The 24,863-nt window shown below is 49.7% G+C and overlaps 7 protein-coding genes across 7 annotated transcripts; 1 reads left to right on the top strand and 6 right to left on the bottom strand.

The window, feature by feature from the left end:
- Positions 1-71: 71 nt before the first annotated feature.
- On the top strand, positions 72-799 carry Asppvi_004174 (gamma-glutamylcyclotransferase family protein; the record flags this gene model as incomplete). The annotated part of the gene is made up of 2 exons (XM_043300130.1): positions 72-99; positions 249-799. The coding sequence occupies 2 exons, from the start codon at positions 72-74 to the stop codon at positions 797-799; spliced, it is 579 nt and encodes a 192-aa protein (XP_043156065.1).
- Positions 800-1,167: 368 nt separating this feature from the next.
- Positions 1,168-5,211, bottom strand: Asppvi_004173 (uncharacterized protein; the record flags this gene model as incomplete). Its single annotated transcript, XM_043300129.1, has 7 exons — positions 1,168-2,935; positions 2,993-3,055; positions 3,107-3,505; positions 3,554-4,749; positions 4,811-4,898; positions 4,975-5,058; positions 5,174-5,211. 7 exons carry the CDS (start codon positions 5,209-5,211, stop codon positions 1,168-1,170), a joined length of 3,636 nt encoding a protein of 1,211 aa, XP_043156064.1.
- Positions 5,212-6,235: 1,024 nt separating this feature from the next.
- On the bottom strand, positions 6,236-7,410 carry Asppvi_004172 (eukaryotic translation initiation factor 4E; the record flags this gene model as incomplete). The annotated part of the gene is made up of 3 exons (XM_043300128.1): positions 6,236-6,455; positions 6,513-7,301; positions 7,376-7,410. The coding sequence occupies 3 exons, from the start codon at positions 7,408-7,410 to the stop codon at positions 6,236-6,238; spliced, it is 1,044 nt and encodes a 347-aa protein (XP_043156063.1).
- Positions 7,411-9,241: 1,831 nt separating this feature from the next.
- Asppvi_004171 (putative protein kinase) lies at positions 9,242-12,642 on the bottom strand (the record flags this gene model as incomplete). Its single annotated transcript, XM_043300127.1, has 4 exons — positions 9,242-9,452; positions 9,503-11,002; positions 11,047-11,407; positions 11,511-12,642. 4 exons carry the CDS (start codon positions 12,640-12,642, stop codon positions 9,242-9,244), a joined length of 3,204 nt encoding a protein of 1,067 aa, XP_043156062.1.
- Positions 12,643-17,055: 4,413 nt separating this feature from the next.
- Asppvi_004170 (uncharacterized protein) lies at positions 17,056-19,359 on the bottom strand (the record flags this gene model as incomplete). Its single annotated transcript, XM_043300126.1, has 2 exons — positions 17,056-19,280; positions 19,341-19,359. The coding sequence occupies 2 exons, from the start codon at positions 19,357-19,359 to the stop codon at positions 17,056-17,058; spliced, it is 2,244 nt and encodes a 747-aa protein (XP_043156061.1).
- Positions 19,360-20,312: 953 nt separating this feature from the next.
- Asppvi_004169 (GTP cyclohydrolase I) lies at positions 20,313-21,486 on the bottom strand (the record flags this gene model as incomplete). The annotated part of the gene is made up of 4 exons (XM_043300125.1): positions 20,313-20,615; positions 20,675-20,979; positions 21,038-21,171; positions 21,224-21,486. The coding sequence occupies 4 exons, from the start codon at positions 21,484-21,486 to the stop codon at positions 20,313-20,315; spliced, it is 1,005 nt and encodes a 334-aa protein (XP_043156060.1).
- A 1,224-nt stretch (positions 21,487-22,710) lies between these two features.
- Positions 22,711-24,304, bottom strand: Asppvi_004168 (WD repeat RBAP46/RBAP48/MSI1 family protein; the record flags this gene model as incomplete). The annotated part of the gene is made up of 6 exons (XM_043300124.1): positions 22,711-22,885; positions 22,943-23,428; positions 23,482-23,943; positions 23,998-24,103; positions 24,168-24,230; positions 24,286-24,304. The coding sequence occupies 6 exons, from the start codon at positions 24,302-24,304 to the stop codon at positions 22,711-22,713; spliced, it is 1,311 nt and encodes a 436-aa protein (XP_043156059.1).
- Positions 24,305-24,863: the final 559 nt, after the last annotated feature.

Here is a 24,863-nt window from a genome sequence, read left to right as displayed (position 1 = left end):
ACCAGCTACCTCACCGTCACCTAGCTCATGAAGCAAAGAAGTACCACTGAGTACACACCAGATAACCCGATATGGGAGACCACGTCCTATTTTTCTACGGTGAGCTGCTTGTCCATGATCATCCACTCTAGCGCGTACCCAAACGACAAACATCGCTGTTCAGACGCCTCTCACCTACCCCAACCAGTCACTCCAGCACACCAACTACGTAAACCACCAAATACACATATCCGTACTAACAAACGCAGGAACCCTGATGGCCCCGCAAATACTCCACAGAGTCATCCACGGCCGCCCGGACCCAGAACCCTGGCAAAAGGCCATGCTCTCGTTCAAGCCCGCCATCCTCCACGGCTACCGCCGGCACCGCGTCCGCGGAGCCGATTACCCTGGCATCGTGCCCTGCCCGAGTAATGATAAAGGTTCAACAGAAGAATCCGGCAGCGCCTCCGTACTGGGGACTGTCGTCTCGGGGCTGACGGACGGGGACGTGCACCGGTTGGATGTCTTCGAGGGGTCGGAGTATGTTAAAGAGAGGGTGAGGGTGCGGGTGCTGGCGGAGTCGTTGAGTGTGGGAGGGCGGCAGGAGGCGAGCATTGCGAAGAACCCGGACCGGCACTTGAAGGATGTGCTTGATGCGGCCGGAGCGGAGTTTGCGGATGAGAGGGAGGAGGTGGAGGCTTTGACGTATGTTTATGTGGCTGGGCAGGATCGACTGGAGGATGCGGAGTGGGACTTCGAGGCCTTCAAGAGGGATAAGATGGCGTGGTGGGTTGATGCGGATGAAAGCGAGTGGTGACTTGGTCTGAGTCGGACTATCATGATCCCAAATATCAAAGGTTCTCAGATATATCATAATATAGAGAACAGCCAGCATAGAGCGGTTATCTACCAACCTAGATCGTCTTCGTTCCGGAAAAGTCTATATCTAAGACCACTAGAATGAATACATGCCAGTTTTATGATGGCAAAAGTGAGACCATACGTATGCAGCTGAATGCTGGAATCGCAAATAACAATATAACTCATATGCAATGCTTGGTATCTCATGCATTCCGCAAGAACAAAAGACCTTCCCTACCCATATCATCCGAAACACCAAACGAGAGAGCAAATCGTCTATGTGTGCGTTAAAAGTGAGATAAATCCGCATTCTCTCAAGTATGCTCAAGCCCTTTTCTTGAGCGACCTTGGGCTCTTTCGAACACCATCCCGCTTGTCTGCTGACAACCCCGGCGGAGGCGTCCCAACGACTTGAACCTCAACAATGCTGTCATCCGCAGATTGATGAGGTATCTGTATTTGTTCTGCGCCTTCTTCAATAGGTTTTGGACCCTGAGGCTGGGATCGCGCTTGTCCGCCTTGAGAGTCTTCAACAACGTGAAGGAAACAAGGCGACGTCTCATCCTCCGGTTGGACTTGTTCTTGACTGTCAGGGACCTCGACAACCTCCTTCCGAGTAGTGCTCCCTGACGCACTTGCTGCCATCGTCTGAGGCGGTGACCTTTTCGCTTTCATCTTACTATCTGGCGTACCATCTCTGGACGAGCTCCTAGCCACGGACTGCGTGTCGCCTAGTTTTGCCTTCTGAGCAGGCTCTAAACCAGACTTCTCTGGTGGTGCATCTCTGCTTGGTGACTTCTCAGACCGGGTTGCGGATGCATCCGCCATGTTCTCAGCTGCAGGGTGAGCCTTGTCTTCAGAACGTCCAAGGAGATAAGATATTGGCTGTCGGTCCGCCATGGTAGCCCTTTCAGCCGCCTTCTCGCGACTCAGTTGTTCTTGTTCATCATGCAAATCGTCAAGAAACTTGCGCAATCGAGAACGAAGCAGCCCTGACCTTAGAGGAGGCCAATCGTCCTCCACTCTCATATCTCTTCGGAGCAACTTCGTCACAAATGTGTCCGGATCCTGTACAAATTTCTCCACATATGCGAGCAGGTAGAGGCCACAATCCGAGTAGTTGGGCTGCAATGGAATTTCTTGAGCTTTCATCCCCTTGATCAGGGTTGTGTCAATCTCGAGGCCACGTTTGGATTGGGCCTCTTCACGGAGATAGTTGCGCAGGACGCTGATCGTGGGAGAGCGTGACAGGTTTAGTGAGTCAAAGGTGATGACAGTCGGCTGCCATGCATCATATCTTGGACCCTGGCGTTTTCTCTTTGGCTTGCGTGACTTTTGGCTTCCTGAGACCGAGGATTGACTTGCGTCTTGAGAATTGGCCTGCTTGGAGGGCTCCGTACCTCTTGGCGGACTCGAAAGCTTTGCGGGAGAGGATACGGGGTTCTCCTCTTTCTCTGGCCACTCTTCGTCAGAAGGGGGTACTTCAAGCTCCTCCCTTTCCTTCATCTCTTTTTGGTCCAACAAGCTCATGGCAGCCAATGACTCCCTTGCCAATTCCTCCTTTTCTGGATTTGGTGCAGAATGAGCGCCAGTTTCGGTCTCTCCACTGACGGAAGGTATTTTCCCAACCGCCACTGGCGCGTTCGGATTCTCCGAATCGTCACGCTTTGGTGGCGCTGCAGGCTCTGTGCTTCCTTCCGCAGGTTCATCAATCACCGCTTCTTCCTTGGCAATTCCTGGAAGTTTCGGTAGATTGCATATAATCGCAACATACCAATGCGCCGCTTCATTGATAGGAACCACGATATAATCGTAACTGAATATGTCGACATTCCTCGTCCATTTTTGAACGCCTTCGTAATTGATACCTTGCTTACCTCTAGGCAAGTTCGTAAGCGTTGCAAAAAAGTACGAATTGAAGAAGTAAACTCTCTGTGATACTTCCTTGTTGTTTCGTTCCAGATGATCCTCCAAGAAGCGTATGTAGAAGCCGATCAGGTTGTCGTTCAAGAACTCGTTATCACGCAGTCGTTCAAGATCTTGACCGTCAACTTCAGCTTTCTTCTTGCCGAAACGCGGGTATACAAGTGGCCTATGAAGTCGATTAGTCCTGCAAGGCGATGATTGAAGCGAATAGTGTTCAACAGACCTCTGCCACTTCCGCGAAATTTTTTCGCATTGCTGTTGAGGCGACTTTTCCTCTTCACCATCGCTGCGACTCCAGGTTAGCAAAATTCCTTTCTAGAAGCCAGCTCATACTCACGAAACCACTGTCGTCGGCAGCATACGACGCGTCGTGGACCTTGTTGCACGACTGGAAGGCGTGGCCTCTCCTGTGTACTTCTTGACTGGTATCTCCACCGCCTCTTCAGTACCTGCTTTAACAGAGGTTGCTTTCGTCGTTTCATAGGAAGCTGTTTCTCGTGACTTATTCGCAAGTCTAGAATTTGAGGACGAGTCTCTTGGGCCGGATTGCGAAACTGCGTTAGTATTGAGGTCGTTTTGCAGCGAAGCTGAAAGCTTTGGCCGTTTCGGTACTTCAACTGTGGTCTCGGAACCCTGTTCGGGAGCCCTCTCAGTGCATGATCGCTTGATTCCGTTCAGATACCTTCCTGAGGTGTTCGTATTTTCGTTTCTTTTGAAAGCATTATCCATCCATTTACTAACTTGGTGAGCATGGATTAACAGCTTCAATGGGAGAAATACGTACCCATCCTTTTCCACGACTCTAGCCCCACTGGCGGCGAGTAATGCGGAAAGGTCTTCCTTGGCTTCCGAGGATGTGAGGTCTATATCCACCGATTGATCACCGGTACCTTCGGGCCTGAGAGCGAGCCTAACTTTAGAGCTTGGCGGGGTTCCTCGAAAGATCTTGAAAACTTTGCTGAAGGGTATCTGAAACGAACTGGCGGGGTCGGGCCCGGTCATTTTGATTTTCTCATTGATTGGATCAACAAGTACCTCGACGGTCTCATCGCCCGAGGAAGGTCCGGTGATAGTACCGAATCGAACAGAGGTTGCTTTAAAAGACCGGTCGGCACTAGGATGTGTTCCAGATCTGGTGTCCTTGCGCTTGAATTTTCCTTGCCCTGGATGCGACGAAGGGATGAAGACAGTCGGTCGGATATCGGCTGGTGAAGACTTCCTTTGGGCCACTTGCTTCCCAGCGTTAATGCCGCCCCTGACGTCTTTCTTACGAAGGTCGCGGGAAAGCTCCGGGGCGGGCTGCACCGTCGCCGCCCCTTGCAGTTCATCTGGGCTTTCTCGCGATTCTGAGTCCCTTCGTTCATTCGTCGGATGACTGTGAAGGGATGGACTCCCGGACCTATCGAGTCGCGGTGGCTTTTGGATCTCAACACTCTGAAGAACCTCATGCTTCACACTCGGTATTGAAAAGCGCCTTTCCCGGGCAGCATTTTCAGTGAAGAACTGCTCGAGTTCATCGTCCGGGGAAAAGCGATGGCGAAATCTCTTGGCCCCTAATTTGGGGCTAACCTGTGACCCCGTAACCCTCATGTTCTTCTCAACCTGTCGAAATTCATCAACTGCGTTGCGCTTGGGTCGCTTTGACTTATGAGATTTGAGTGACTGTTGGCTTGATCCGGGTGACAGACGTGCGGCGTTTCCAAAGACCGAGGATGACTCAGTAATGGAATGCCCTGTTTCATTATCATCGGAAAGGTCGATGAAACTTTCGGTTGGAGAGCTCTGAGTGTCTCGACGCCGGCGCTTTATGGGTCTCTCCGAAAGGTCATGCTCTAGAAGGGTTTGCGGACGAGGTATATTGACCCCAGAAAATGTCTGATACCCCCCGCGGTTTCCCTGCATTCCCCGTGCACGTACTGGCCCGCTCTCTCGACCTTTGGGAGAAAGCTTGTCCACTGGTTTGAAGGCACCCTTGACATTCTACCAAACCTCGACGTCAGTCTAGTCATAAGATAACGAACGAATTTCGAGAGTACCATACCTGTAACGGGTTCCTTTTCTTAGATGTCTCTCCCGGGGATTTCTTGAATGTCTCGCCAGGTACTATCGGTACTCCATTCGGACTTGGACTAGAAGAGAGTTCCCAGAAAGTCAGCTCCCAGCCGCACAAATATCCCGACATACGACAGCTTCTTGGTGACGTACCGTGTAGAATAGGAAGGGAATAATCTCTGCTCGTCCTGGCGTGAAATTGCGCGGTCCCGTCGCATCGACGCATCTTGTGTAGACCTGTATCCTTCGTATAAGCGTTGTGCAAACCGCATCCGCATGTGTGAGGCCATATTTACAGACGACTCATCCCTAAACGTAATCGAGGAATGGTCTGACGTAGTAGTAAACGTACAGGTCGAGATTCTGAGGAAGGTCGAAGTCTTTCGGCATAGCGATGGAGATTCTAAAGCATAAGATCCAGTGAGTCTCGTTGCGTCGCTGCAGAGGCAGAATGAAAAGGAGCATGCCCAAAGCGTATCATGATTGTACAATGTATACGCAAGAGGGTATAGGCAATAGGAGAAGAAATTAGAACAATTGAAAGGACATAATCCCAACTCACATCAGGGGTTTGGATAGGTGGTTCAATCCCGGATTGAATGACAGACGCAAAAGACCCTAGACGAGGAGCATCGCTTACGCCGGACACCTGAGTCCGTTGTAGCTCATCAGAAGTGGCATCTGATGGCGGAGCGGGGATGGGATTCTGATGATTTGAGCGGCGACTGGGAGAAATCAGCGGGGCCAGAAACTGCGATATTGACCCAAAAAGTGGCATGTAAAGAGAGCAGGGTTCATTAAAGTTGAAGTTGATCTACCATACTCTGGATTTCAACGAGTGGGCAAGAAATAATAGAACCGGAAGCAAGAGAGACATCATTGGAAGAGACCAATATCATATCTTGCATGGATAACAAGTAAGGCGGTCGGCCGGTTATTTTCTGCCCTGCGGGTAAGAAAATGAAAATAAAAAAGCACGCGGAAGCTGCAGTGATTCCGCATCGTCATTGGGTGGAGATCATTTGAGCAAACAAGACCGGACTACAGAGCGTGCTAGTAGGTATCCTACGTATAAGAATAGCATCTGACTGTAACCCATTCGAGCATGAGCTCATAGAATCAATGGTACGCTGGTAGTGTATGGGAGCTTCGTGGGAAAATATGATTTTACATTTGCGCTTGATCCAGCGCTGTCCGTTGACCTGCATCACGTCTCGTATTGCCCAAAAGAAATGAGAAAAGAAACCAGGGAACCGCGAGATGAGAAAGAAGAAGAAACACAAGAGGAGAAATGAGAAAGCAACCAGAAAGTCAGACGCAATGATTCGCCCCAATGCCCCGAGCCCAGAAACGTCCCAATGTTTTCGTCTTCTTTACTATACAGGACCATTCAATGAGAATCAAACCATGTAAATCAAGACGCCGCCGCTTTTCCTTTATCTCCCATGGACTCGTCATTCGCTGTAGGTCTTCGTCGGTCCCCTGCGAGGTGGTGGTGATGATGGCCCGCGTTTCCGGCCGCCTTCTCCTGGCGAGCCTGGTCAATTGCGGAGCGCTGAGCAATACTGTCATCGTGGCTCTTCCATACGATGTTGGTGTCGGCCGGGAAGGCAAGCAGACGCTTGATCGTCTCCCTGCGCAGAGTGAGTGCCACGGGTCTTGCCAATCAAGAGTGAAATATGACAACTTACCTGATCTTGATGTTGCGCCCACCGTCGATCCGGGTCCAGACACTCAGCACATCCTCTCCGCTCCTTACACTGAGAACGGCGCCACAGACCTCATCGCTAGCCTCCGCGAACTGGTCACCAACCATGGCCAACAAAAGATCCTCCCAATACCGGTCAGCAACTCCCTTCTTCAGCCGAACAATCCACTTTCCACCCTTCTTGTTGGCATCGTCCTCCCATACAGGACGAATGCCTTTCTTGAAAATGTGATAGTCGGAGACGGTGGGGAGGAGCGATGGGCGCTTGAGATGTGTGTATATCGACCAGAAACTCTCGACCGAGGATATAGACGCAAGGGGAATGGTCGACTTCTCATAGTCAGAGTACTTGGGTGTCGGGGGACGGTACCAGATCACCCACGTAGACTTCAGAGCATGCTCCTTCGGGCCAGTCAGGGAGGAGGCTGAAGCTTTGGCCTTGACTTCCGCTGCCGAATCGTGCTCCGAAGCCGTCTCTCGCTTCTCCCCCAGCGCTTTGGACGAATTCAGGTCTGACGCATTGGTGCCAGGCGTCTTGGGAGTACCAAAGGACGCGAATGCGCCGGAACCCAAGCCGAACGCGGAGGAAGCGTTCGTGGAAGGAGAAGACACGCCACCGGAGAGGGGGGATAATGCATTGAAGGGATTCGATCGACCACCGTGCGAGCTATCCGGGCCGAAACGCTTTGATGTGTGACTGCGGGGAAGATCGACTTTTGCGCCACCGTCCTTTGCGTCGGTTCCCGTCATGGACAGAGACAATTTGGCGGAACTGAAAGACACACGACACAGGTTAGTCTCGCGCCGAACGGCATGGCTTGTAAATGACGAAAATCCTGGACATACTTGGCCCTGCGAGTCCACAAGTTTGCATTATCCATGGCGCTAGGTAATCAGACCGTCGAAAAGCAAACGGTCATCAGGGAGAGAAAAAAGGCGCGGCAAGCAGATGCGAGGAGAAGCTGCTATCGCAGGGCGAAACCAGGACAGGCGGAAAAAAGAGTCGGCAATACCAAGTCCTCAAAAAACGGCAGGAAACGGCCGGAAGATCTGAAAAACAAGAGAAAGCTAATGGGCGAGATCGATGCTAGGTCAAAAAGATAAATAAAAATAGTAAAAAAAAATTCGTGATCGTGATCGTTAACGAGGTGTGAGTAGGTAAGTGTGTGATTGTGTGCGGAGGGGACAAGAGGTAATGCGGGTTTACTGTAAGGTAGGTAATAGGTCACGTAAGGACGAGTTCGGTGGAATACTACTACTAGTAGAGCAATAGCAGAGTGAATGTAGGGTGTAGGTGCTTAGATGGTAGGTAGTGGTAAGGGTAGTGGTAGTGATGGTGATGGTTGTACGTATGTATAGAGACTTAAGAAACCTAGAAAGCAGAATCATCACCACTCAAGGAACTCAAGGACCATTTCCACTGCCCAAAATCCACCAGTTATTGGCCTTTCACCTTTCCTTCGAGCTCTGCCGCTCCCCTCCTCTGCCATCCAGCCAATCACCATCCGTCCCGCCCTTCTCCGCCCGCACCATCTTTTTTCCTGCCTTTTTTCCCCCTTCTTAAAAGGAAATCCTCTCTTTTTTCTCCCTCTTCTTTTCTTCTTCTTTAACAAAACCCAAGACCACCGACTCAAATCATCGCTGGCTGCGTATGTTTCTACCGCTTCCACTGCTCTGGCGATTCCGATGAGTGCGTCGAGATGAATTCTCTACAGAATCCCCGCGTCTAAAACCATCATCACGAGGGCTTTCTGGCTACCCATGATGCGGTGATGACCTGAATGACGGGACATTCCATCCTCTAGAATACCCATTTATTTACTTTGATCCAATATGATTTGGTTCCAATGCGCAGCAGCCATACCCCTTCTTGAATGAATTTACTCAGTGGTAACAAATTAACAATTCGTGTTTCGTTTTGTAGAGCCGGTGCGTGCGTCCCTTTCCGTCCTCCATCGTGGGCCACATTGGCATTTCCTGTTTGTTGTTCTCCTTGCATGCATGACGAAGCACTCGTACTCTGGTAATCCGAGGTGCTCAACCGCCTCTATCGTGCTGTAATGGCCTGGCTGGTTGAGCGTGAGGTTCAAAGGCAAAGTCTGATTGTCGCAAGACGCTGAAATACTTCATGACTGTCTGTTTGTTTCTTCATTTCTCTGTTGCTGACAAGATCATCACGTAGTATGTAACTTCAGCTCTCCAATTTTCTGGATTCTCCTGGAGGTTTAATGCTCTAATTATACGACTCGCCCTCTTAAACCTTAAACGCCGTGCAACATGATGGAACATAAGCGTGTGGTTGTCCGTCTATCATCCGCCAGTGGTATCTACCGGGTCAAAAGAGTATGATCATTTTTCAATGTCTCTTAGAATAATTTGGATCGAATTTAAGCTGAGTCTATACATTTGCCTGTCACACAGGCTCTCAATTCAGTATAGAAGGATATGTCAGCTAGATCCCACAGATCCTGCTCGTGCCACCCGTTACATCACAGAATTAGAGTACTTTCTCTCGCTCCGTCCTCTTCCGTTCAGAGCAGAACAGGCGAGATTCGGAGCAGCATGTTTGCTTGTAATATGAAGACGAAAGTCTCATCAACACCTGACGCCTGTGGCGAGTCAGGCAATGGATTATGTAGTGTCGCAATGACGACAAAGCATTCCATGACTCCTGAGGCATATATGCGGCGCAGAAGAGCACAAAACATGAACCTACTGTTCAGTAGGCTGTGCCGAGGGCTGTGGGTTCTCCTCCACATCTTGTCTGACGCGCTTCGTCTCCCGTTCGCTTTGCGGAGCTGACAGAGCGGCTTTCCTTTTCTCTTTATCTTTCTGATACTCTGCGCGACGAGCTTCCTTATCCTTCTCCTTGCGCAGTGCTTTGGACTCGAATTCGTGCCAGTCACCCTCGATATTTTCCAACCTGCAACTGTTAGTCATAGTCCAATAGAAGATATACTTAGAAAAACTTACTCGACGGCTTGTTGCGGAGCTGGCTCCTCTGACACGAAATAGGAATGCGTCAGTACTTCCTCCGCTGAGGGTCGCTTCGCAGGATCGTATCGGAAGATCTGAGAAACTAGGTCCAAAGCCGCCGGAGACAGTACTTCGCCGTATATGTCTTCAAAGACTCGCTTCTTGCGCTCCGTCGGCCGCATGAGCTCAAACCAGGGCATCTCCACAAGGTCAGGCCATTCAGCCCGGGTTGGCGTCCCAAGAGAGGTGTAGAGCTTTTCAAGCTGACTGATTTCGCCCCCTTCTCCGGGGAAGACAGCCTTCTTTGTAAACAATTCGACGAACACACAGCCCGCGCTCCAAACGTCTACGGCGGGGCCGTATCTAGTCTCTCCGAGAAGAAGCTCCGGTGGCCGATACCAGATCGTAATCACACGGTTGGTGTAATCAAGTTGGCGACTCTTAGAGAAAAACCGCGCCAATCCAAAATCTGCGAACTTCAACAAGCCCCTATTGCTGATAAGGATATTTGCTGCCTTGATGTCGCGGTGCAGAACGCCCCGGTGGTGAAGGTAGTTCAAGCCGTCAAACATTTGCTTGGCGAGATCCTTCTTGTGAGCAGCAGTGAGGGTGAAGGTCGGGTGATTGATGAGACCTGTGAGATCGTGCGAAAGATATTCGAAGACCATAAAACACTCATTCCTCTCGACCATAACTTCGAGTAAACTGACCACATTATGGTTACGAAGATGCTGCAGGAGCTTGATTTCTCGAACAGCCGTAACAGGGAACCCGTCTTTCTCGCCTTCCATACGTATCTTTTTGAGAGCCACCTTCCTTTGGGTATAGACATGTATTGCTTTAAACACTTTTCCGTAGGTGCCAGCACCAATAACGGACTCGTTCCCTGGCTTTCGGTAATAAACGGAATCGGACTTCGCGTACTCTTCTGGAAGAGTAGGACGAGGTTTGGGTCGGGTCAATATTCGGGGTTGCTTCACGCCCGGAGAACGTCCCCGAGGACCGCGAGGTGGACGAGGGTCCTGCCGGCGATCATCTTTCCTGCCGTCATGTCGCTGGTCAAAGCGGCGATCTTCCTTTCGGTTGTCACGAATATCTCTAGGCTCACGGAAATCAGGCGGCTCTCGTCGAAAGTCTCGCCGGTCGCGTCTCCCTCTGTCCCGATCTCGATTTCGATGCCGATCCCGGTCTCTGTCTCGATCGCGGCGATCAAAGCGCGGCTCGGGCTTGAACCGCGGCGGTGGGCCAAGAGGCACTCTGCTGCGAGGAGGCTCAGCAACACGAGGTGGGGGTTCTCGAGCCTGCATCCTCTGTGCCAGATCCGGAACTGGCTTGGGGGCAGGGGCAGGCGTGGTTTTGGCTTTGAAGGCGAAGCTAAACTTGCCGCCTTTATTTGGCGTGGAGTTGGTGTCGGATGGTTGTGTAGGTCGAGACATCTTCTGAAAATCCCCATCCTCGGAAAATGGTTTTGAACCTTGATCCACGCCTTGCAGATCTCTGCTCGGAGACCCGAAAGCTTGGTCTCTGTCTCCCTCACCTACGAAACTCTGTTCATCTGCCCCTGGGAGGGGCGCAGGGCTTTGTGAGGGCTCTGCATGAGTGGTATGAGGACTGTGAGAGCCGCCGCGGCCGCGAGCGCTCCATTGGAAACTGTTAAAACGGCCTCGCCCGGACGGCCCAGTATTGTAGGATGAGTGACCAGAGCCAGAAAATCGCCGGTCGCGGCCATGACTTTGGAAGTTTCCACGATAACCTGAATGCCCACCACGATAAGAAGGACCCGAATACGATTGAGGGTGGTTGGCTGGACCAGTCGGCGGAGCTTGACCTTGATTGTACTGGTCTTGCGAGCCGCCCTGAGAAGGATAATTGTTTTGACGATATGGAGACGAATGTGCAGACCTGTGCGCACCTCAATGTTAGCCTTGCACTAAATGTTGTAGTGGTTCTGAATTAGTAAAGAAGCAAACTCACCCTTGCGGCCTGGGATAAGGAGATTGCCCACTCAAGCCCCCACGTCCTCCAGGGTGAGGTGACGTAGATTGAGGGGATCCCTGATAGGAATTACTGGATGGGCCGTACTTTGGTGAGGTGGAGTATTGACTCGTATCCGCATGTGGTCGTGAGGGGTGAGAGCGCTGGTTATTATTGGCATTCAATGCCCGCTCTGCATGGAAAGGGAACGTTTCACGCGCATTGGGGTCTCCGTCTGGAGGGACGCCAGCAATTACAGCATCGAATCTGGGGACTGGTCGAGGTGGAGATGGAGATCTGAAAGAACTGTCCATCGCAGACTGGATTGGTCTAGGATTCATTGTTGCGTCAATCCTCGAGCTGTGACACGAGATCGCTGTAAATCTTGAAGCAGCCGAGTTAATGGAATGGCGCGAAGTCGATCGATGGCGATACTCTTGGTCGATGTCGCCTGCAGGGTCCGGGCTGTTAAATCGCTCACGGGGGTTCCTCGGTGACCTGGGACCCGGCACAGGGGACTTGGGACCCTTGAACCGATCGGATTCCCTCCTACGCCGGTCTCTTCCTCTTCTAGGAGACCTTCGACGCGCCCTGCCACGCCCCGGAAATCGTCCACGTTTTTTATGAGGGTAGCCCCGACCGAATTCGTCAAACTGCTCCGAAGCTGGATGGTGATGGCTAGGGTCTTGCCGAGGTGAGTAGGATCTCACCGGGGACGGACTCTGCGTTCTCTTTCGCTTGAATGGAGGAGGTGCAGATGGAGAGTTGTCCCTTCGATAATCTCTTCCGGTCGGTTTCTCGCCTGCCAAAGGCTGAGGCTCGGCAAATTGGTGATGATCTTGATTCTGCCGCTGTCTGGGCTCAGAGTACGGCAGACCGGATGAACCACGCGCAGAGATGTTATTAGGAGAGAATTCACGGTATGAACGAGGTCCTCCAAGCTCTGATTGGGGGTGAGCACGCGAAGGTGGCGGCGACCGTAACGGGGGAATAGGTCCGTTCCCTTTGGACCGGCGACGACGCTCTCTGTCGCGGAATCTGTCCCTCCCTCTATCACGGTTCGACCCTCGAGGCCTCTGCCTTCCTCGGTCCCTCTGGTCTCTGGTGTCGATGGGGGCGCTCCACTGGTCTCTCAACAGCGGACTGTTACCGGACCCAGCCATGAAAATTTCTTGAGGTGCATCTGGTTTTAAAAACTAGATATAGTATGAAATAAAGGCAGTGGGCATGGGATGAACCCGCCGACTGGAGAACGGATGAATTAGCGTGTAAGTGTGATCGTAGGAGATTCTGGTGGAGCCTTGTCCTTCGTCTAGTCAATTCGGAGCGTGTGTCGGCCGCGTTCACTTCTGGTAAGTCTTGTCGGGCGGGAAAGAAGCATGAATGGATGTAGCGGAGGGTGGTTTTTCCGAGGTGGGAAGGGCCCTGATTGAGAGTATATCACTGTAAGTAGTGCGCAGTGACCCCCCAAAAAAAAAGAGAAAAAGAAAAAATGAAGTAAGGGAACATGAGAATGTAAGTCACTCAGTCAAAGGTAGGTAAGGATTAGTGGGGAAAGCCTCGATGGAAAATCCCCTGAGAGAAGACGCACCTGGGGATTTCACTCAAATCGAAAGGCCACACCTCAAGATTATGTGACTTGTGAATAGTAACTGTCACGCCGACCAGTGACGGTACTGACTCTACTAGTTGTTCATCTATGCGGTAGGATGCTGCGTGGAAGACGTTCGAGCCATCAAGTGCACGCCTGACATAGCACGACTGCACTTGACGAGTCGACAAGCTAATACTCCGCTCTTCCCACAGTTGAGCTTCCAATGCCGTGTTCGCCTGACGAGCAGTGTCGGATCTACTACGAATGTTGCTCGATGAACTCTGGCTTCAAGCAGAGGGCGATGGAAGACCGAGCCACCATAAGTACAATGCTGCTGCCACGGGTTCTGCTCACTCAGCTTGGCCAGCATGGAACACTGTCCTTCAATGAAGAAGCGCCCAATTATGCCTCGTGTTTGGCCGGTACCATCGACTAGAAATAGGCACGGTCTGGAGATCGTTGACTGCCCTGTTTCTCTCACTCTTTGCTCTTTCCGCGCCTTATCTCTTCCTTGACCAATCTCAAGAAAGGTGAGGCCCGAGCTGATGCTCGCGTCATCCTTCCCCAGATGGTCAGCTTCCAGATTCTTTCCCGCGCCTGGCTCAGGAGCCTCTTGCCTGCGAAAGACATCTTTCGTGCTCCAATGGTCGGGAAAAAGCCCCTATCTACGGCAAGCAAAAGACAAACGCAGAGCGCGACCAGGGAGACGCTCAAGGACGTTTAGGACTAATCCCGTCAACGAAATCTGAATGCAAGACCATGGCCCTCCCTGATTTGTTAGTACTTGTTCACCAGCCTAAGCTGCAATAGAACCCTCAAATATAGTCAGTTCTAATCCGCTGCCACCTGTATGAGCTCAGTGGGCGAGACATCTTGAGCTGTGCCCAGAAGGGAGCGCCAGTCCGGAACTTCTTATCGATCCACAAAATGGGTACATCAGCAGAGTGATACTTGGTCTTTGCTGTTGATATCTACCCACGAACGAAAACACACAAACAAGTCGACAGTCTTTTACTGCGAATATTCGCATGTCGGTCAACTTCAGGCGAAGCCAGTAAACCAGATTTGACTGATAAAGGTACAATGGAGGCTCAGTATACTTAGCCGAGTTCCTTGTCACTCCGTGAGAGACTGTCCGTGGACTTGATCTGTGAACTAGTCTCTGTACTAGCAGTTCTCACATCTTGGATGCAATCATGCGAGACGCATACCTGATGAATAATCATTGAAACGAAAGTGTGCTTTTTTTGCATGGGGGATTGAGAAATAAATCAATAAACAACAATGCGATTGCCGTGGAAGCTTCAGTCCTCCCAGGTAGCGTCGTAGCAATTCAACGTCTTAATTCGTGGTGTTGATGTGCGGAACAACGGACAGGGTGGGCTGGGTCAGGGTAGTGCCGAGGACTGCGCGGCTGGCGACCATCGACCATCCCAAATGTGACAAGCATCAGGAAAAAGTACAGTAGTACCCTCCCCCTCTGATCCAAATTCTATCTTATGGTGATATGTCATATCTTGGAACCTATTGGCAAGTATACGAGATGATGGTTGATGGTATGGGAGTACGTCAAGTTGTGGCTCCCATTCTTGTTCAGACTTGCGGAGACAAGAAAGTCCGCTCCGACAGCACGTGATTTGGCCTGGCCATCCCCGAGTAGCAGCCTATTAGGATGCCACGTCCCAATAGAGCATATATATCACGTGACCTGTGATCCAATTGATAGAGAGGGGTCGGTCTATGAAATTATCATCGTCGTCATCATCACCCTGTAGTAATTTACTAAGGTAGTGAGGCTGTTATTCGGATATATTTTTCAAAATATGGTGTACCCCTCCGTATATCACTCCGTATTAAGAAGCTATGTGGGGAAGTATGGCCTCTTCTATAAAGGTGAGTTTGCGGTAATTTAGAGTCAAGTTAATACAAGAAGGGGTCCCTTCGGTGCATGTCTTTAAGATGGATGGTGGCACATTATAAGCCCTTTAGTACCTTTGTAATAGATAAGATTTGGCCTTTTTAGTAAACCTAAGGTGCTAATTAGAGTCACTTTTCTTTCAGCATAGCAGCCATTGGTACTTATAGTGTAATTTTGGTGATACTGATCAAAATGGGAGTTTGGATCATATTATTAAGGGTGATCAGCCAGCTAGCTTAGTATTCTGACCAGTTTGGTGTCTGATTACATTACAAAATCTTGTTAAGGCATTTTCTGTCCTGTTTGTCAACACATGCTACGTGAAGTGTGGCCAGGCACATAACCCAGATACAGACATCCACTGCTCTGGTATATACACTTACCCTAGTATTCTAACTATCGCCTGCTTTGTTGTTGCCCCTGGCCCTAAACTATATATCCTTCAAGTCAGTGAATGTTATGCTCCGTCTCCTCCTGTGAAGTCCCAAACTTCTGTATGAGCTATTTCACACTATCCACCATCAACTCAGACTACAGTTGAAATACCTGCTGGGTTTAGGTAGGCTGCACCTATCTTAAGTTGAGCGAAGACACAATCGGTTAACACACCACTACCTTATATAGTACAGCACTTGTTCCTTTACCATATAGCAACATGAAGATAGAAGATAGGAACAGCTCTGATCCTCACCCTCCCAAGGCCAACAAGACTAGACGGTTTATGGAGGTGTTTGTGATCATGTCTATGACAGCCTTTATTACCAGTACTTTTGAAGACATCTTCTTTACACAGGTTGATAGTCGATCTGTTCTACATCATGTGATATTTATATTATTTTATATGTTGTTTTCTTTCCTGTATGAGAAGCACAAACCTGTGTAGATATATGTGTCTTCTTTTCTCTGAAAACCATGAAGCCTTAGAGTACCTCAAGGGGTTCTCTATACTTATATGATAATAGTGTCCTCCTGTCCGCTTGTAGAAAGATGATAGAAACCAGTAATTAGTCTTTATGCCTAGAATATGCTATCAGAATCATACCTAGATATACATCCAGAGCCACGTGTGCTGTATTGTCAGATCTGTCATGCTATTGAACTGTGTGTGACTGTGGACTGCCTATAATGGTGTAAGGGTGGGCAGGTATTACTTTGTACCTGAATGCACTAAGGACTACTGAGCATAATGGCTAAAACTGGCGAAGCTGGTTACTGGTTAGAGAGGGAGTCTGCATTGACTGCCAGAGAGTTTAACAGAATTACTATGGTATGTAGGGTGTCGTTTCTAAAGTGCGACCTTATGTGCCACCTTACAAAGTTCGATACGACACAAATAAGTGTGTGTATATCAAGATACTAGGTACCTAGGTACTGTTTTTGCACAAGTGACACTGTGCAGTAGTCTAGGTAGGCTAGAAAGTAGTATATACATGGGCATACTGGCATGCATGTAATAAAGCCTCTAGCCCATAGTTAACTTAATGCATTTCTCCTTAGTATGGTTATAGTTATAGTCCTTCTGACTATCAATTGTAGTTACGCTGAACTTTTTGTCCTCTGTATAGGCCTTGGCATTATAGCCCTTGCACTTCATAAAAAAGCTTAGGAAATCGGGGAAATCAATATGAAGAGAGCAAAGAAAGCGAATGGCTATATGTAAGGACTTGTATGTGGAATAATAGCTACGATTGTTTAATATATATATACTGGAGAGAAAAGAATATCTGCAGTGCGGTGCCGTACCCTACCTACATCTAATAGCTTACTTATAGAGTACCCAATACTTCACTAGCACAGCTGTTGACGGAGAAGGGTCGAGTACTTCCCATTTTAACGGGTCTAGGTAAACTTCATACAAAAGATGAACCTTACATGGTGATATTTAGAAGTATCGAGTAGTACTTACATTGTCCGCTTGAAAGAGCGATACTGTATCTACACTGACAGAACACCGGAACCATCCACGAAGCTGCCTCGATTCTCCCAATCCTAAGCCAACACCTACATGTCTTGAACATAACAGGTCTCGTTGTGCCTCAGTCATGCAGTCGTTCAGTCATTAAGTCATTTCACGTTCACGACCTGCATCCAAGGCAAGTTCCCAAACTCCTTCATGATCTCCTCATGCCACCTGTATGATGAAGCACCCTCCTTGGGCTCAAGCTCATTAGATAGAATAATGTCCACATACATACGCTGCGTGTCAAGGTTCCGGTCCTTGATTTCTCTCAAAACCAGCTCGTCGGGTCGCAGAAATTTGACATTCCTTGCCATTCGGCCGTATCCTTCCCACTGTAGAGAACCGACCTCATTGGGTGGCACGCCGAAGACAAACAAACCCGCTTCATGTGCCCTGGGAGTGTACTGCCAGCGCACGTATGCCTTGAGTGTCTCGTAATGCGTAGTCAACGCGCCGTCCCTGAGCACATCCCACAGCAGAGTCAAGCTGGGTTGGGCCATGAGCAGGCGTCGCATGCTACCTTGCTTCTTCCTCGCGCGGCTGTCCGTGAACAGCATATCCAGCTGCACGATGAAATAAGCTGCGAGGAATAGATCGTTGTCAGTCCACAGTGTCTTCTTTCCGATTGTCCAGTTCCGACGTCTGTTGTCCGGAATGTCCATCAGGAACCAAAGCTTCTTCACAACCGTGGCACATCTGTTCGGCAGTTTCCAGCCCTTGTCAGCCATGCGCTCCATCATGTCCTTGACGACCGCCTCGCGGTACAGGATCATCTTCAACCACCGGATTGAGGGTATGATGTAAGTCACATCGTTCAATTTTAGGCCAGGTGGCGCCGACCATCGATCACAAAGTCCATTATAACAAAGGAACGGAAATATGCACAGTGATTCGGGCGCTTTCTGTGCCGCCTTGCGCATGACGATTATTGCCAGAACGGTCCGCACGAATTGATGGAAACGCTTGCATGTAAGATGCAGATTGACTACATCCTCTATTTCAAGATGATCAAAGACCAGAAACGCCATAGACGGATGGCAAATGAGGGGCTTGAGCATGTTGTAATTATGGCCCCTGCTGCTTTTGCTTCCCTTGTGAGTATACTGCGCGGCGTTGTCGGAGCTCTGCGCTGCGGCAGTCGGTGTGGCCGAGGATTGTCTAGTGTCTGGGCCATTGGATGAAGGCCTATGCCCATCGTTGGGAGGCTGAAGCGCAATATGCGGTGGGGGAAGCAGACTTCTGTGTCCGTTCGCCTCGGGTACAGCCTTCTGAATGCCCGTATGGTCAACTTGATTTGCAAGGACCTCCCCAGGTGGAGGAGACTCCGTTTTGATTTGGGGTGTTCTGCGCGACTGACGTTGAGATGCAGCAGACATATCAAGAGTTCCATTATCTCTCACTGGCATATTGTTTGCGGGCATGGTCATATTCCTTTCCGCTATAGTCCTTGCGGGTAGAAGATATGGGCCCTGAGGCTGCTGCCCATTGAGCTGCATAGCCGCCGGTAAGACCGCTCGGTTCTGAGCAGGCAGGTTTGCGTTCAAACCAGTCGTTGCTGCTGCGTTAGGATGATTTCTGTTCAAGGGTCGTTGAACATGGAATTGGTCAGCTTCCTGTGGCATCATAGGTCCATTAGGAGGACAATGACATTGAGGTGCTCTAGCGGCTTCAGCAGGAATACCAGGTGCAACAGCAGGATAGGGAACACCAGGTGCTACAGTAGGTGCCGGTACATTGGGTATGTTCTGCTGAACAGGCAACATCGGAAATGGGTGAAACACGCCGTTGAATGTCGCAGGAGGTATGACAGGAGCATAAACACCTTGGTTCGTTATCTGCACCAGTGGCGGGACGGCTTGACGTCCATGCTGCTGCGGTGGTCCTCTCATCATGATAAGGTCTTGGGGAGCCACGCCTGCAAGGATCTGCTGTCTGATCAGATATGCCTGTAGCGCCTCCTGGCCCGTCAAAGCAACTCGCTGTGCTGCGGCTGGGTTAGCGTTCCAATAGGGGGCCGCTTGCATTGCCGCCACGGCAGCATTCGCTGGTTGCTGTGGAACGGTTTGAGGCATCTGCATCCTACCACCTGCCTGGGCCAATGCCGTGTTCTGACGAGGACGGGTTTCGGCATTCGTGGGCACACCCCTGTTGTTCTGCGTTTGGTAGTTACCCTGATCGTTTTGTGTCTGGATGTTGGTGTTTGATGGCTGCCTCGGGATGGCTATGCGATCTCCATACCCCCTGGAGAGGATAATTAGAGCTTCGCCGGCCTCCAATTCATCAGGAGTGCGTTCAGGTCTGGTAGGCGGTTTGGACTGTTTGCGGTCCGCTACAGTGTAGCTGTGGTTAGCAGTAATGCCCACTTTCAGAGAACTTGGAGTCAACTCACTCTGAATAGTTCGTGCCATTGGCGTTTGCTCCCGGACACTCGGGTGCGTTGAAGTGAAAGACAGCTGTTGTTGGTAAATGAAACACTGTCTACAGGAAATGCCGAGCAAGACACTGACTTGAAGGAAATGTTGGTTAAGAGATACAGAGGATGGGTAAAGGCGCGTCAAGAGAGGAGTGATAAACAAGAAAGAGATGTAAACAAAGGACCCGAGATCATCGTGTAGTGAATTTTGACACGCGCGTTGAAAGTGAATATCCAAAGCATTACCACCTGACTAAGACCAGCGGTCCAAAGCACGATGTTTGACCTCTCACTACTGGGTCACGATAGTAGAAGATGATAGGTCTCCGATGACATTCACCTTCCAACTGGAGGAGGGTAGGGCACAAACTGGGCCATGGACGGTTTCAGCGTTTCAGTTATCAATCCAAAAAGATGGGAATTCTTCAGAAATCTTGTAGCAATGACTTTATAGTATGCTGGATATGTAGTAGACAAAGTCAGTTTCTGAGCTTGCAGATATAGTGTTGAATCAATCAAACACGCCAGCCAAGTGACAAGGTGCGAGTCCAACATCCAGGATATGGTATATAGGACGCCTAGATGTCAGTGAGGACCTGTATTCCCGTCTTCTATTTTGTTTTTGTCCTGTCACCAATCTCCGATTCTCCAGCTCTGTGTGGATAGATAAAACCAAAATTCGCAAGATCCCTTGAAGATCCGGACCAACAAAAGACGAAAGAGAATTATACATAGTATTTGCATATGCAAAGATGAAGAGAGTCTTTTGTGTATAATGAAAAAATAGAACTCCTTGTTCGCGACATCATCCAGAAAACAAAATGCCAACACCCGACAACCTGTTGAAAGGTAACCACCATAACTCCTTATGCAAATCGTGAATGTCATCCACTGTTAAAACGGGGTAACAAATCTTAAAAGCCCAGATATTCTGAGTCAGTATGAGCGTCACTTTCTATTGAGGAGTGTCAAGAACTCTTCCCGGGTCTTCGCGCTGGAGCGCATGCAACCAAGCATACAGCTGGTTGTCGTGGTGCTGCTGGTCTTCTGTACACCACGCATCACCATACAAAGGTGGGAAGATTCCATAACGACACCAACGCCGCGGGGCTTCAGAACCTCCGAGATGGCAAGAGCGACTTGCTTGGTGAGACGTTCTTGCACCTGAAGTCTGCGGGAGAACATCTCTGCCAGCCGGGCTAGCTTAGAAAGGCCAAGCACCCGACGGTCAGGGATGTATCCAATATGCATCTGTATCCCAAGAAATTTCATCAGCGGATACATTCGAAGGGCATGGATGTCATTCCTACCTTTCCAGTAAAAGGTACCATGTGATGTTCGCAGAGGGAAAACACCTCAATGTCCTTGACAATGACCAGCTCATCGTGGTCCTCATGGAAGACTGCTCCATTTACAAGATCCCTGACATTTTCTTCGTAGCCTTTGGTGAAGTAGAGCATGGCCTTGGCATATCGCTCGGGGGTCTCCCGCAGACCTTCTCTCTCCGGGTCCTCTCCAATGCATTCAAATATGGTTCTTACGGCACCTGCAAGTTTCTGAATGCGCTCTTCAGTTTGTTCAGGGGTAGATTCCAATCGTGCTCTTGTGCCGGGGCCTATTCACGAAGTCAATTAGACAGCAATCCAAGAGCCAAGACCACGACAGTGACTTACAAGGCCAACTCAACCCGTCAAAGTCAATTGGAGGATTCGAAGTGTACGGGCTAGATGGTCGACTGGCACTTGCCGGTGGGGTTAAAGCACCGCCCTCGTCTCTGGGGTCTCGCGGGGGATCGCTCAAAGTAGGCCTGGATGAAACGGATGAGCTTTGTTCGTTTTGATCAACAAGATCTGATCTACCTGACAACGCCTAAATTCCGAACAGGTCCATTATACGCATCGGCGGCATCACTGACAGGATGAGTTTCTATTTCCGGCAAGTTGAACTCAGCGGGGATGCGAGGAGCAAAAGAGGAGCGGATGGATGAGTTTAGACTCTCGCGCTCACGAGCATCACGAACGCCAGTGGTATTGGAAGGGTGAAGAGGAGAGCTACCATTCAAAAGGTGAGATGGAATAGCAGACTTAGGCTTAGGGCCGGAAGGAGGAGATCCGGAGCTCATGGCTGATCCTGGAGGTAATCGAAAATACAAAAGGTGGAGGGGCGATAGGGAGGGTGAGATTTGTAGTGGTAAATGAGGGTCGGCCGGACGGCGCCTTGATCACAGAATCAATCAGATGAGTAACCGGATCGAGCACTCAGAACAAGACAAAAAGGAGGTCCTATATAAGCAGCGAAAGAATAATAATCATCATTTATTGCGAGGAGAGGAAGAGGGGGGAAAAGTTCAATTCAACGGAGGTCGGCGTTTTGAATTACTAGGCAATTAGCTAGTAATTCTTCTTTTCCGGAGGAACTGGACCCCTCCGAAAGTCGTCCAACGCCGATCTGATTTCATCGGCGCCTCTCACCGCCCGACTCAAGGAGATAAAATGATTGGTAGGTAAACAACCGTTGGAGAGGTGACTTGCCGGCGGGGGTTTGGCTAGTCCCAGTTTGGCGTAGTTTAGTTCAAACGGCGGCCTGAGGCCATTGACGTCCTGCGCTGCTTACTTTGATTATATCACTCAATTGCTCATAGAATTAGTTGAGTCATCAGCTAGGCGATGACAGTCATTGTATTGTCTCCAATAAAATCTTAGATAACGAATGCTTTTGCCAGGAACACTGTGGCATGGAAATGAAACGTCAAGTTCTATCTTGAAATTAATTCAATCATTATATGACGTGCATCTGCCTTGCATGTGTGGTCCTACTGCAGTAGCCTTGGCATTCCCTGGTACATATATTCAGCTATATGGCCAGCAGTTGTTGTTATCTCAATGATGAGAAGTCAGATATAATAAAAGTGTATGGATATCAGGTTGAAGGGAGAAGAGTGTCGAACTCTTTTACGCCTTGGCCTGACCTGGTGCTTGGTCCGCAATGGCTATCTATCGAGTCATATAACAATTCTATATTTATTTCTTCCACCATAGACTATCAACTAGTTGCTGAGTTATGAGGAAGAGAATGACACCCCGAATCGTCTGACAAAGGCCGGCAGATAAGGCCAGTCTACATTCGATTGTTCCCCTGTTCGTTTTCGCTACAATTTCAATCATCGAAACGAAGCCTACCGGATACCTTTCAGCTTTTCTTTCTTTCCTGAACGTCTTCACACTTGATATTTTAACAATTGCACTACTATGCGTAGCTATGCTGTATACTGTCGACAATGTAATTGACCAGACAACACCGTGCAGGTATCAATATTTTCGAGATTAAACTCCATCAACTCTTTAAATCAAGGTTCCAGCTCCTCGGTTGGCACATCCTCCAAATCCTTACCAACAATCGCATCCGCGACCTTCCATACTTGGAGCAGATTGTCCTCAGCAGCCGAGCAAAGAACCCAGGGATCGTTGAGATTCCAACTGAAGTCAGAAATGCGGTTGGTATGCCCGCCGTGCTGGAAGAGCCTGCAGAAGTAAATTAGTACCAAATACACGAACGAAACGAATGCTAGATTGACATACAGCTCTGGTGGGCCGTCTTGGGCATCTTCAGGGGTCTGTTCCTCGCCTGCCCTACTGAGATCCCAGAAAGCGATCTTTCGGTCATAGCTCGCGCTGGCTAGAACAGCTTCTTCGAAAGGATGCCACGAGATCGAAGTAACCGAGTCAGTGTGGCTTTCCAACGAGTGCAGTTTAGTTTTCAAGTTTCGCAGATCCCAAAGACCTATCGTCTTATCGGCAGACCCGGTTGCTAGAACGGTCTCGGCGGCGGGGTTGAAAGCAATGGCATTGATGGCATCGCGGTGTTGACCCTCTGCAGATGCAGCTGCACGAGTTGTCTCTGATTCTCGAATGTCGAGAATTTGAAGAGTGATGTCATCGGATACAGTGCCAATAAGGGACGAGTGAAGAGGATGATACTGAACGTCATTGACGATGGACGAATGGTGAGTGTAAGTTCTGGAAGGCTTCAGTAACTTGTTGCCCTTTGAGTACGTCGTCAAATCCCTGTGTCAAATGATCAGTTACGAGTGCAAGCCGAGTGAATACAACTTTCTTACCAGATTCGGACAGTCTTGTCCTCGCTACCGGTAACGAGTTGTCCCGCAGTATGCGGACTCCAACTGAGACCGAATCCTTCTTTCGTATGGCCGATGAGTTCCATCTGAGGGTTGACCTGGCCCGTTGGCAGACTCGGGTGTTTTGAGCGATCCCAGATCATGACCCTGCCGTCTGTGCACATGGTAGCGATGATGTTGGGGTTCTGTGGCTGATATCTGGCCTTGTTGACTTCGCCCTTGTGATCAATCTTCTGCACAATGTTGAACTTGATTTCCATGGGCGCCTTCTTCGAGCTGCCGCCATACCCTCCGATCTCCCCGCGCTCCTCATCGTAGTCGTCCGGATTGGGAGCAGATGGATTGGGGAGTTGAACATGAGCAATTTGCAAATAATTTTGCGCATCGCTAGAAGTGTGCGTGCCGATCAGTAGGCGATGAGTAGAATACGGTTTATCCGGGACCCTGAAACGAGTCAGTCTATTTGTTGCGCGCGAAGCAGATGAACGATGTACATACTCTTGCTTATCAGGAAGCCATTGTGTTGTGAGTGTGGGCCATTCTAGTGCTGTGCTGAGGATCATGTCATAAAGAAAAGGTGCGTTCTTCTTCCACGTTTTGTATTCTGATCAAGGTCGGTATTAGCCACAACGAAAGCGACGCCAGTCAACAAGGTCGATCTATAATACCTTCGTTGATAATCTTCTCCTCCGTACGCTCTTCTTCCTGCTCCTCATGCTCCTCAACAACAGCTGCGACGAAAGATGTCAGCAATTATCGACAAAAAGAGGTAATTCGCAGATGTACCGTCGTCGTAGGGCTCCATGATGTCCCGTTGGTGCAGCGATTATGTGCAGGGAGTAGTCTCTGAAATCCAGATAGACTAATTTGGCCTGCGCAAGAATGAATATTACGGTAATTGGCAGGGTAATAGGAGTTTCAATGGGGTTGCAGTAGAGCTTTGACTTTGTGCATCGAGCTCTCTCACTTGAGAAACGCGACCTTCCCGTCGGCAGCGCGTTAATTGGCGCCGTAATCGGCCATTCCACCTTAGGAATAGCGGCTTGGCGGGGTGCCTCGAAGCTGGCTCTAAAGGTCGCAAAGCGGTCACTTGGAGTCACTGCTTCAGATTCATACCACCACATTATTGAACTGCTATCCCTCCAGAAGGCGCCTCAGCCGCCTATTTCGCTTTTCTAGGCTTCCAGTGCTAGTCATTTTTCCTTTATTTTTCGTCTTTGTCTCTTACATTCCCTGAAGATACCCAGTCGTTCCTTTTTTGTCTACGACTATATTACCATTCAGTGAATGGTTTGCCTCCGAGCTTGGGTTCTTCATCGAGTTTTGACGACCAGTTACGACGACGACGACGACAACAGTCTGCG

Source organism: Aspergillus pseudoviridinutans (genome assembly GCF_018340605.1).
Source record: "Aspergillus pseudoviridinutans IFM 55266 DNA, scaffold_3, whole genome shotgun sequence".
NCBI classification, from domain to species: domain Eukaryota; kingdom Fungi; phylum Ascomycota; class Eurotiomycetes; order Eurotiales; family Aspergillaceae; genus Aspergillus; species Aspergillus pseudoviridinutans.
Note: the sequence above shows the minus strand (reverse complement) of the source record. Positions and strands in the feature narration are given on the sequence as shown.